Source organism: Heptranchias perlo, unplaced genomic scaffold (genome assembly GCF_035084215.1).
Source record: "Heptranchias perlo isolate sHepPer1 unplaced genomic scaffold, sHepPer1.hap1 HAP1_SCAFFOLD_1044, whole genome shotgun sequence".
In the NCBI taxonomy this organism is placed as follows: Eukaryota; Metazoa; Chordata; class Chondrichthyes; order Hexanchiformes; family Hexanchidae; genus Heptranchias; species Heptranchias perlo.
This window is the reverse complement of record NW_027138264.1, coordinates 1-12,749: the sequence shown is the minus strand read 5'-3', so window position 1 is coordinate 12,749 and position 12,749 is coordinate 1. Positions and strand designations below refer to the sequence as shown.

Below are 12,749 nucleotides of genomic sequence, written 5' to 3'. Positions count from 1 at the left end.
ACGCTCCCCAACCGATCACCATTTCTCCTTCATTTACAGACGTGCCCTGACCGTTCACCATTTCTCCTTCATTTACAGACGCTCCCCGACCGATCACCATTTCTCCATCATTTACAGATGCTCCCTGACCGTTCACCAGTTCTCCTTCATTTACAGACGCTCCCTGACCGATCACCAGTTCTCCTTCATTTACAGACGCTCCCTGACCGATCCCCATTTCTCCTTCATTTACAGACTCTCCCCGACCGATCACCATTTCTCCATCATTTACAGATGCTCCCTGACCGTTCACCATTTCTCCTTCATTTACAGACGCTCCCTGACCGATCACCAGTTCTCCTTGATTTACAGACGCTCCCTGACCGATCACCATTTCTCCTTCATTTACAGACGCTCCCTGACCGATCACCATTTCTCCTTCATTTACAGACGCTCCCTGACCGATCACCATTTCTCCTTCATTTTCAGACGCTCCCTGACCGATCCCCATTTCCCCTTCATTTCCCGGCGGGTAGTGAGGGGGGGATAATGTTCACTGTTTTATATTCGGGTCTGGGGCCGCACTCGGGGTTTGTAAAGCCTGAGCCTGGGCCTGAGCCCGGACCCGGGCCCCGGGGTTTATTGAGCCTCTTGCTCCGATCCTCTGACCTGCACCGAACGCGCTCCTCCCGCAGCCTCGACTGGCCGCGCATGCTCAGGACACACTGACCGATTATGAGTCACTACTGCGCCTGCGCACTGGGCTCCACTGATTCAGATAGGGCACAATCCGCACCGCGCTGCATGCTGGGTGCTGCAGCCGCCATTGATGATCTTAATATCTGGACGAGAAGCAAAGACATTGGAAGCAGGGAGAGTGAGTTTGGACCAAGGATAATAAAATAAACTGAAACCCCAGCTCTTTGTGCCATTTGAACCGGCACAAACACACTGCGTAGATGCTCCAGAAAATATTTTTTACGGTAACCTTTATTAATTTCGTTTTCTTAAATGTTGCAAGTGACGGGTTCAATTAATGTAAGGAATCTTACAACACCAGGTTATCGTCCAACAATTTTATTTTAAAATCACAAGCTTTCGGAGATTATCTCCTTCGCCAGGTGAGCAGTGAATGAGGTTCTCAAATCGCATATCTTGTATTCGGCTGGGACACCATCACACCAATCAAAGGTGTCGTTGGTGTTCAGACAGATTAGCCACGGAAAACAGTCGGTCCCAGTACACTGAATACACATTGTGTCAAATTACACAGACAGAGAGAAAGAGACCCGAAAGGCAGAGAGAGAGAGAATATTAAAAACAGATAAGTTTTTTTCCCCCCTTGCTGGTGGGGTAACGTGTAGCGTGACATGAACCCAAGATCCCGGTTGAGGCCGTCCTCATGGGTGCGGAACTTGGCTATCAATTTCTGCTCGACGATTTTGCGTCGTCGTGTGTCTCGAAGGCCGCCTTGGAGAACGCTTACCCGAAGATCGGTGGCTGAATGTCCTTGACTGCTAAAGTGTTCCCCGACTGGGAGGGAACCCTCCTGTCTGGCGATTGTTGTGCGGTGTCCGTTCTTCCGTTGTCGCAGTGTCTGCATGGTCTCGCCAATGTACCATGCTCCGGGGCATCCTTTCCTGCAACGTATGAGGTAGACAACGTTGGCCGAGTCACAGGAGTATGAACCATGTACCTGGTGGGTGGTGTCCTCTCGTGTGATGGTGGTATCCGTGTCGATGATCTGGCGTGTCTTGCAGAGGTTGCCGTGGCAGGGTTGTGTGGTGTCGTGGACGCTGTTCTCCAGTGTACTGGGACGTGCTGTTCACCGTGACTGGCCTGTTTGAACAACAACGACATCTTTTGATTGGTGTGATGCTGTCCCAGCCTAATAGAAGATATGCGATTTGAGAACCTTCCACTCATTCACCTGACGAAGGGGATAATCTCCGAAAGCTTGTGATTTTAAAATAAAATTGTTGGACTATAACCTGGTGTTGTACGATTCCTTACATTGGACTCTGCACGTCGGGAGAGAGAGGGAGAGAGAGAGAGGGGCTCATCAAACAGGTTGGAGGAGTGGATTCAATCTGCACTAAGATCACTTCACTGAAGGCAGCCCTCCCTCTTCCTTTCACCTTGCTGCCCCGAGCACCGTTTCCCTGCTCCTGGGTCACTGCTGCTCCGAGTCTGGCCTTTGGTTGATGCCTGGGGTCACTCCCTCCCCCGAATCCCCATCCTGGATCCTCTCTCGCTAAACAGCTCAGGTGAGAGCAGGGACATGGCAGGCCTTTCATGGGAGCGTCACTCTGTCCACAACTGACACCATGTCCCTTCCTAACAGGTCAATCCCATCACCTAGAATCTTACAGCACAGGAGGCCTCTCGGCCCATCGTGCCTGTGCTGGCTCTTTGAAAGAGCTGTCCCATTAGTCCCACTCCCCTGCCCTTTCCCCATGGCCCTGCAAATGTTTCCTTTCAGTGATTATCCAATTCCCTTTTGAAAGTTATTATTAAATCTGCTTCCACTGCCCTTTCAGGCAGCTCATTCCAAATCATAACTCGCTGCGGAAAATAAAACCCTCATCGCCATCTGGTTCTTTTGCCAATTACCTTAAATCTGTGTCCTCTGGTTACCAACCCTTCTGCCAATGGAAATAGTTTCTCCTTATTTAATCTATTAAAACCCTTCATAATTTTGAACACCTCTATTAAATCTCCCCGTAACCTTCTCTGCTCTAAAGAGAACAATCCCAGTTTCTCGACATAACTGAAATCCCTCATCCCTGGTACCATTCTAGTAAATCTCCTCTGCACCCTCTCCAAGGCCTTGACATCCTTCCTAAAGTGTGGTGCCCAGAATTGGACACAATACTCCAGCTGAGGCCTAACCAGTGTTTTAGAAAGGTTTAGTATAACTTCCTTGCTTTCGTACTCGATGCCTCTATTAATAAAGCCCAGGATCCTGGATGCTTTTTTTCTTAAAACAGCCTTCTCAATTTGTCACCTTCAAGGATTTGTGTCTGTGCACTCCCCAGGTCTCTCTGTTCCTGCATTCCCTTTAAAATTGTACCATTTAGTTTTGTTGCCTCTCCTCATTCTTCCTACCAAAATGTATCACTTCCCACTTCTCTGCGTTAAATTTCATCAGCCATGTGTCTGCCCATTCCACCAGTCTATGTCCTCCTGAAGTCTGTTACTATCCTCCACATTGTTTACTACATTTCCAAGTTTCGTATCATCTGCAAAGTTTGAAATACCCTGAATACCCAAGTGCAAGTCATTAATATATATCAAAAAGAGCAGTGGTCCTAATACTGACCCCTGGGGAACACCACTGTATATTTCCCTCCAGTCTGAAAAACAACCGTTCACCACTACTCTCTGTCCCTTAGCCAATTTTGTAACCATGCAGCCACTGTCCCTTTAATCCCAGGGGCTTCAAATGATCCCTTCTGTCTCTGGACCCCGTTTATACCGTCCTTCCCCAAAAACTTATTCCACAACTCTGCCCTCTGGTGTAGAAAGGTCCCAGCCCTCTGACTCCAACTCCCTGGTTTAGATGAGTGGAGGCCTCCAGCCCATGGAGCACCCCATCTAACGGCCCATGAAAGGACTCTGTGTTTTCCCTCCGCTCCCCTACTGAGAGCCTCCCCTCCGGGTGTTCCATCCTGCCCACACTCGCCCCAGTTTGTACACACGTTCCCTTATCCTGCAGTCAAACTTGGAATGAAAATATGCAGAATCTTATCTGCCTCGACAAGGCCCCCTTGTCAGAAGATGGTGGGTTCGAGCCCCACCCCAGAGACTCGAGCACCTAATCCAGGCCGACACTCCCAGTGCAGTACTGAGGGAGTGCCACACTGTCTGAGGTGCCGTCTTTCCGATGAGACGTTAAACTGAGTCCCTGCCTGCCCCTCTCAGGTGGATGTAAAAGATCCCACGGCCACGAATGGGAGAAGAGCAGAATTCTCCCCTGGGTGTTCTGGCCAATATTTATCCCTCAACCAACGCCACTAAAACACAGATTATCTGGTCATTATCACAACGCTGTTTGTGGGATCTTGCTGTGCACAAGTTGGCTGCCCGTTTCCTAAATTGCAACAGTGACTACACTTCAAAATAGTACATTACTGGCTATAAAGTGCTCAGGGACGTCCCGAGGTCGTGGAAGGGGCGAAATAAATGTACGTTTTTTAAAAAAAACTAAGTCCCTTTGACACTGGGGATCAGTCCTGCAGTCCTTTTAACCCCTGGCCCCTGGTACCCAAGCCCTAGACCACCCCTCTTTACTCCGAGGGCTAGTGGAGGGCAGTTGGGGCAAGGGATGCTTTGCCACAAAGTGCCTGAAGCAGAGCCCACTGCATCTTTCACAGGACGACTGGATAACCGTATGAAGCTGAGGTTCGTGCTATGGGGGAGAGAAGGGGAGAGGGGCTTATGTCCCGGGAGGTGGAGGGAGCTAAAACCCACCAACTTCTGACTCGGAGGGGTGAGTGACGCTGACCGAGGAACGAGACAGGGTCCCCGAGACCGAGAGCAGTAAGTGGAGAAGGGGCGGGTGTTGCAGACTGAAGCCTGTGCTGGGTGCTCCTACCATTGGTGTCCCTCATCTCTTCCTCTCGCTGCTTCATGGAGGCAAAGTCATTGACGATCGACTCTGACAGATCCTCCAATCGTCGCAGCTCCACCTCAAGTGGCTTCAGCTTCTCCGCCTTGGCGATCTGGGCAGGGAGAGAGAGAGAGAGAGAGACGGTCTGTAAGATCGGACAAAGATGTAGTAAATCCATTGTTGACTTGAGAGACCCACACTACAGAAAGGATATTGAAGCACTGGAGGCAGTGCGGGAAGGATTTACAAGGACGTTACCGGAATTGAGTGGATGCGGACGTGCCCGTCACGATAGATTGAGCAGGCTGGGGCTCTTTTCTCTGTAAAAGACTAAAAGGAGACCCGATAGAGGTATTGAAAATTCGGATTGGTGAATGTGGAGAAACTGCTTCCACTAGTGGGGGAGACCAGAACAAGGAGGCCGAAATATAAGAGAGGCACGAAAAGATCAAGTAAAGAATTCAGGAGGAATTTCTTTACAGAGAGCGGTGAGAATGTGGAACTCGCTGCGACACAGAGTGATTGAGGCGAATAGTATTTAAGGGGAGGCTTGATGCGTATATGAGGGAGAAAGGAATCGAGGGAGATGGGGGCAGAGTGGGAGGAGGCTCGTGTGGAGGATAAACACCAGCATGAAGCCACTGGGCCGAATGGCCTGTTCCTCTGCTGTAGATTCTACATTACCGCAGGGAAGGGGATATAAAGCACGGACACTCACATCTTCATAGTTCTTGGCTTCAACTCCATGTTTGGTGTTGAGAATAATCAGCTGGTCAGGAACTCGAAAATGGCCTGAGAACAAGAAAACACCAAGCTTAGGACCGGCCCCCACCGACACCCTGTGTGGGACCCGCCCCCCCGCCGACATTACTGGTCCATGGACATGGAACTACGCACTCCCACAGGGGCCCCTGAACCCCCAAACCCACAGGGACTCCGCACTCCCACACGGGCCCCTGAACCCCCAAACCCACGGGGACTCCGCACTCCCACAGGGGCCCCTGAACCCCCAAACCCACGGGGACTCCGCACTCCCACACGGGCCCCTGAACCCCCAAACTCACGGGGACTCCGCACTCCCACAGGGGCCCCTGAACCCCCAAACCCACAGGGACTCCGCACTCCCACAGGGGCCCCTGAACCCCCAAACCCACAGGGACTCCGCACTCCCACACGGGCCCCTGAACCCCCAAACCCACGGGGACTCCGCACTCCCACAGGGGCCCCTGAACCCCCAAACCCATGGGGACTCAGCATGCCCACACGGGCCCCTGAACCCCCAAACCCACAGGGACTCCACACTCCGACACGGGACCCTGAACCCCCTGGCTTCTGTGATGGTGGGGATACCGAGAGGAGGCCGAGATGGATCATCCACTCGGCACTTCTGGCTGAAGATGGTTGCAAACGCTTCAGCCTTGTCTTTTGCACTCACGTGCTGGACTCCGCCATCATTGAGGATGGGGATGTTGACAGAGCCTCCTCCTCCCGTTAGTTGTTTAATTGTCCACCACCATTCACGACTGGATGTGGCAGGACTGCAGAGCTTTGATCTGATCCGTTGGTTGTGGAATCACTTAGCTCTGTCTACAGCATGTTGCTTCCGCTGTTTACCATGCATGTAGTCCTGAGTTGTAGCTTCACCAGATTGGCACCTCATTTTTAGATACGTCTGGTGGTGCTCCTGGCATGCTCTTCTACACTCCTCATTGAACCAGGGTTGATCCCCTGGCTTGTTGGTAATGGTGGAGTGAGGAAAATGTCAGGCCATGAGGTTACAGATTGTGCTGGAGTACAATTCTGCTGCTGCTGATGGCCCACAGCGCCTCATGGATGCCCAGTTTTGAGCTGCTAGATCTGTTCTGAATCTATCCCATTTAGCACGGTGGTAGTGCCACACAACACGTTGGATGGTATCCTCAGTGCGAAGACGGGACTTCATCTCCACGAGGACTGTGCGGTGGTCACTCTTACCAATACTGTCATGGACAGATGCATCTGTGACAGGTAGATTGGTGAGGGCAAAGTCAAGTAGGTTTTTCCCTTGTGTTGGTTTGCTCATCACCTGCCGCAGGCCCAGTCTGGCAGCTATGTTGCTAACAGTCCTTTTATACTTGTTTTAACTGTATGATTCACTTGTTTTATTCCTTATGCTAGCTGCACTTGTGTATTTGGGCAACAGACCTACCAGACCACATCTAGAATACTGTGTGCAGTTTTGGTCTCCTTATTTAAGGAAGGACATAATTGCTTTGGAGGCATTTCAGAGAAGGTTCACTCGACTGATTCCTGGGATGAGGGGGTTATCTTATGAGGAATGGTTGGACAAGTTGGGCCTGTCCACACTGGAGTTTAGAAGAATGAGAGGTGATCTTATTGAAACATATAAGATCGTGAGGAGACGAGAAGGGGCAGATGCTGAGAGGATGTTTCCCCTTGTGGGAGAGACGAGAACTCGGGGACCACAGTTTAAAAATAAATGGTTTCCCATTTAAGACAGAGATGAGGAGAAACTTTTTCTCTCAGAGGGTCGTGAGTCTGTGGAACTCCCTTCCCCAGAGAGCGGTCGAGGCCGGGTCAGTGAATATTTTTAAGGCTGAGTGAGACAGATTCCTGATTAACAGGGGAGTCAAAGGTTATAGTAGATGGACAGGAAAGTAGGGTTGAGGTCACAATCAGATCAGCCATGATCTTATCAAATGGCAGAGGGGCCGAATGGCCGACTCCTGCTCTTAATTCGTAGGTTCTGATGCTGTTTTTCTCACTTCTTAAAAATATCACACTTGTTTTTCATCACTGCTGTATTATTTTTTAATCAGTTATTTTATTATTTCCTGTATTTTTTTGATGAACCTGAAGTATTTATATTACTTGTGCCACTATTTGTGACCTGGACTTTGCTCTCATCCCTTTTTCTTATCAGTAAGCTATTTTCACTTTTATTATTATTTCTGCCCGAGCCCTCCCCGTACCCCAGGACCCCCCCCTCGGACTCACTCACCCGGGGGCAGGCGGCTCTCGAAGCAGATCTCGAACATGTCGTAGTCGTCAGTGGTGAAGGCGAATTTGCCCTTAGTCGCCTCCTCCTTAGAGCACAGGATGTGGCCGGAGGAGTCCGTCACCTGGGGGAGGGGAAACAGAGAGGTTACACCCTGGCTCCAGCCCGGAACTGTCCCCCACAGCTCCCTCCCCACACCACCCTCCCAATGGTGGAAAGGTACAAAAAGATCATTAAAAAGGATAATGGAACGTTGGCCTTTATCTCGAGGGCTGGAATACAAAGAGGTGGAAGTTATATTACAGCTGGACAGAGCTCTGGTCAGACCCCATCTGGAGACACTGCGTCCAGTTCTGGGCACCGTCCCCTCAGGAAGGACATATCGGCCTCGGAGGGGGTGCAGTGCAGATTCACCAGAATAACACCGGGGCTAAAAGGGTTAAATTACGAGGACAGGTTGCAGAGACGAGGCTTGTATTCCCTCGAGTGTAGAAGATTAAGGGGTGATCGACTCGAGGGGTTTAAGATGATTAAAGGATTTGATGGGGTCGATAGAAACTATTTCCTCTGGTGGGGGGAGTCCAGAACAAGGGGGAATAATCTTAAAATTAGAGCCCGGCCGTTCAGGGGTGATGTCAGGAAGCATTTCCTCACACAAAGGGGAGTGGGAATCTGGAACTCTCTCCCCCGGAAAAGGGGGAGGCCGGGGGTCAATTGAAAATTTCAAAACTGAGATTGATGGATTTTTGTTGGGTGAGGGGATTAAAGGGAATGGAACCAAGGGGGAAATGGAGTGAAATACAAATCAGACATGGTCGGACTGAATGGGGGGACAAGATCGGACTGAATGGGGGGACAAGATCGGACTGAATGGGGGGACAAGCTCTCTCCACACACCCCCACCCACTCCCTACCCTCCCCTCCTGTCCTCCCCTCCCCCCCTCCTCCCCCCCCACCCCCCCCCTCTCTCTCCCTCCCCCCCCCTCTCCCCCACCTCTCCCCCCTCTCTCCCCCCTCTCTCCCCCCCACCCCCCCCTCTCCCCCCCCCTCTCTCCCCCCCCCTCTCTTCCCCCTCCTCTCTCTCCCCCCCCTCTCTCCCCTCCCTCTCTCTCGCTCCCCCCCCCTCTCTCCCCCCCCCCTCTCTCCCCTCCCTCTCTCTCTCTCTCTCCCCCCCCCTCTCTCCCCCCCCCCTCTCTCCCCTCCCTCTCTCTCTCTCCCCCCCCCTCTCTCCCCCCCCCCTCTCTCCCCTCCCTCTCTCCCCTCCCTCTCTCTCTCTCCCCCCCCCCCTCTCTCCCCCTCTCTCCCCTCCCTCTCTCTCTCTCCCCCCCCCCCTCTCTCCCCTCCCTCTCTCTCCCCCCCCCCCCTCTCTCCCCTCCCTCTCTCTCTCTCCCCCCCCCCCCTCTCTCCCCTCCCTCTCTCGCTCTCCCCCCCCCCCTCTCCCCTCTCTCCCCTCTCTCCCCTCCTCTCTCTCTCCCCCCCCCCCTCTCTCCCCTCCCTCTCTCTCCCCCCCCCCCTCTCTCCCCTCCCTCTCTCTCTCTCCCCCCCCCCTCTCTCCCCCCCCCCTCTCTCCCCTCCCTCTCTCTCCCCCCCCCCTCTCTCCCCTCCCTCTCTCTCCCCCCCCCCTCTCTCCCTCTCTCTCCCCCCCCCCCCTCTCTCCCTCTCTCTCTCCCCCCTCTCTCCCCCCCCCCCTCCCTCTCTCTCCCCCCCCCTCCCTCTCTCTCCCCCCCTCTCTCTCCCCTCCCTCTCTCCCCCCCTCCCTCTCTCTCCCCCCCCTCTCTCTCCCCTCCCTCTCTCCCCCCTCCCCTCTCTCTCCCCTCCCCTCTCTCTCCCCTCCCTCTCCCTCTCTCCCCCCTCCCCTCTCTCTCCCCCCCCCTCTCTCTCCCCTCCCTCTCTCCCCCCTCCCCTCTCTCTCCCCTCCCCTCTCTCTCCCCTCCCTCTCTCCCCCCTCCCTCTCTCTCCCCCCCCTCTCTCTCCCCTCCCCTCTCTCTCCCCTCCCCTCTCTCTCCCCTCCCTCTCCCTCCCCCCCTCTCTCTCTCTCTCCCCTCGAGGTGGGGCGGGCGGGCCGGCTGTTCGCTCAGCTCGGACTCTCCGCTCACCAGCCTGTCCTTGTGGATCTCCTCCCGCAGACACTTCCTGGCGTTGGACGGCAGCTGGAAGGAGATGGCGCCGGCGGCCAGCAGCTGGTTCAGGGCGGCGAGGGGCAGGAGCAGGGCGGGGGGAGGAGGTGAGGGCCTGAGGCCGGGGGACTGGGAGTCGGGGAGGGGCCTGAGGCCGGGGACTGGGAGTCGGGGAGGGGCCTGAGGCCGGGGACTGGGAGTCGGGGAGGGGCCTGAGGCCGGGGACTGGGAGTCGGGGAGGGGCCTGAGGCCGGGACTGGGAGTCGGGAGGGGCCTGAGGCCGGGGACTGGGAGTCGGGGAGGGGCCTGAGGCCGGGGACTGGGAGTCGGGCCTGAGGCCGGGGACTGGGAGTCGGGGAGGGGCCTGAGGCCGGGGACTGGGAGTCGGGGAGGGGCCTGAGGCCGGGGACTGGGAGTCGGGGAGGGGCCTGAGGCCGGGGACTGGGAGTCGGGCTTGAGGCCGGGGACTGGGAGTCGGGAGGGGCCTGAGGCCGGGGACTGGGAGTCGGGGAGGGGCCTGAGGCCGGGACTGGGAGTCGGGGAGGGGCCTGAGGCCGGGGACTGGGAGTCGGGAGGGGCCTGAGGCCGGGGACTGGGAGTCGGGGAGGGGCCTGAGGCCGGGGACTGGAGTCGGGCCTGAGGCCGGGGACTGGGAGTCGGGGAGGGGCCTGAGGCCGGGGACTGGGAGTCGGGGAGGGGCCTGAGGCCGGGACTGGGAGTCGGGGAGGGCCTGAGGCCGGGGACTGGGAGTCGGGCCTGAGGCCGCTCTCGGGTCGCTCGGTTCCTGCGCGGTTTCCAGGGCAACGGATTCCGGGCCCAGGCCCAGCGACCGTTACTATGGGCGGCCTGGTATTATGGGATGGAGGGAGAGGCCTGTCCCCAACTTTAGTTCTTTAAATGTGGACGCCGGGCAGGGTGGGATGTGTCGGAGGTCCCCGGGTGTTTGGGTCACGGGGGGAGGGGGGGGACAGGCTGAGGGTGGGGGGACTCGGTTTGGGGTGAGGGAAGAGGGGGAGACAGGCTGAGGGTGGGGGGGACTCGGTTTGGGGTGAGGGAAGAGGGGGAGACAGGCTGAGGGTGGGGGGGACTCGGTTTAGGGTGAGGGAAGAGGGGGAGACAGGCTGAGGGTGGGGGGGACTCGGTTTGGGGTGAGGGAAGAGGGGTGAGACAGGCTGAGGGTGGGGGGGACTCGGTTTGGGGTGAGGGAAGAGGGGGAGACAGGCTGAGGGTGGGGGGACTCGTTTGGGGTGAGGGAAGAGGGGTGAGACAGGCTGAGGGTGGGGGGACTCGGTTTGGGGTGAGGGAAGAGGGGGAGACAGGCTGAGGGTGGGGGGACTCGGTTTGGGGTGAGGGAAGAGGGGGAGACAGGCTGAGGGTGGAGGGGACTCGGTTTGAGGTGAGGGAAGAGGGGGAGACAGGCTGAGGGTGGGGGGGACTCGGTTTGGGGTGAGGGAAGAGGGGGAGACAGGCTGAGGGTGGGGGGGACTCGGTTTGGGGTGAGGGAAGAGGGGGAGACAGGCTGAGGGTGGGGGGGACTCGGTTTGGGGTGAGGGAAGAGGGGGAGACAGGCTGAGGGTGGGGGGGGACTCGGTTTGGGGTGAGGGAAGAGGGGGAGACAGGCTGAGGGTGGGGGGGACTCGGTTTGGGGTGAGGGAAGAGGGGGAGACAGGCTGAGGGTGGGGGGGACTCGGTTTGGGGTGAGGGAAGAGGGGGAGACAGGCTGAGGGTGGGGGGGACTCGGTTTGGGGTGAGGGAAGAGGGGGAGACAGGCTGAGGGTGGGGGGGACTCGGTTTGGGGTGAGGGAAGAGGGGGAGACAGGCTGAGGGTGGGGGGGACTCGGTTTGGGGTGAGGGAAGAGGGGGAGACAGGCTGAGGGTGGGGGGGGGACTCGGTTTGGGGTGAGGGAAGAGGGGGAGACAGGCTGAGGGTGGAGGGGACTCGGTTTGGGGTGAGGGAAGAGGGGGAGACAGGCTGTGAGGGTTTCAAATCAGTAAAATAGGTCCTTGAAATGTGGCTCATTCCAGCAGACAGGTCTCCTGGTCAAACCAGTCCTGCCCTGGGCTGTCCCTGGATTAACATGAGAATGGACAGGTCCCTGAGGGAGACCCATTGAGATTCAGTCTAATATCTCAAATGATGTGGAGATGCCGGTGATGGACTGGGGTGGACAAATGTCAGGAATCTTACAACACCAGGTTATAGTCCAACAGTTTTATTTGAAAATCACAAGCTTTCGGAGGCTTTCTCCTTTGTCAGGTGAGTGTGGGATTCCATGAAAGGCACCGCTTTATAGTCAGAGCACAATGCCTGGTGATTACAGATAATCTTTCCAACTGCCCGTTGTCAAGGCAATCAAAGGAGTCGAATAGTGTTCAGACAGAGAGACACGACATACGGGACAATCAGTATATTAAGCAGTCCCGTATGTAACGTCTCTCTGTCTGAACACTATTCGACTCCTTTGATTGCCTTGACAACGGGCAGTTGGAAAGATTATCTGTAATCACCAGGCATTGTGCTCTGACTATGGAATCCCACACTCACCTGACAAAGGAGAAAGCCTCCGAAAGCTTGTGATTTTCAAATGAAACTGTTGGACTATAACTTGGTGTTGTAAGATTCCTTACATAATATCTCAAAGGCTGAAGTGGAGAGCTCCCCGGGGGGAGGGGATGGCCGTGAGTCTCGTCCCAAACCCTCCCCAGGGGCGGGGACAATCTCTCAGTCTGCCGGGGTCCTCCAGCTTGTCCTGAGTGTATTTCTCTCTCCCAACTTTTCTCTCTTTAGATTCTCTGGTTTGTAACCGGGATTTGTGTTTCAGTGTTGGGGCTGAGGGATTGTCGGTGTAACTGGGAGACGGAGCGGGGAGAGAGGGGGAGTGGGAGTGGGAGGAGAGGAAGCTCTGGGCTCTTGCTGTGCCTTTTTTATCCCTTGCTTTTGTGTTGCAATCAATTCCCTCTCTCTCTCTCTCTCTCTCTCTCTCCCCTCAGGAAACTTTTCAATGAAATGCTGCAAGCAGATGATCCAGAAAGAGACATTTTA

At 55.6% G+C, this 12,749-nt stretch overlaps 1 protein-coding gene across 1 annotated transcript; it reads right to left on the bottom strand.

Moving 5' to 3' along the window:
• Positions 1-1,040: 1,040 nt before the first annotated feature.
• Positions 1,041-10,540, bottom strand: LOC137307554 (transmembrane emp24 domain-containing protein 10-like; the record flags this gene model as incomplete). The annotated part of the gene is made up of 6 exons (XM_067976867.1): positions 1,041-1,867; positions 4,577-4,703; positions 5,310-5,383; positions 7,593-7,713; positions 9,686-9,826; positions 10,442-10,540. Coding segments are annotated over 6 exons (777 nt in total), but the record flags the coding sequence as incomplete, so codon positions are not given.
• Positions 10,541-12,749: the final 2,209 nt, after the last annotated feature.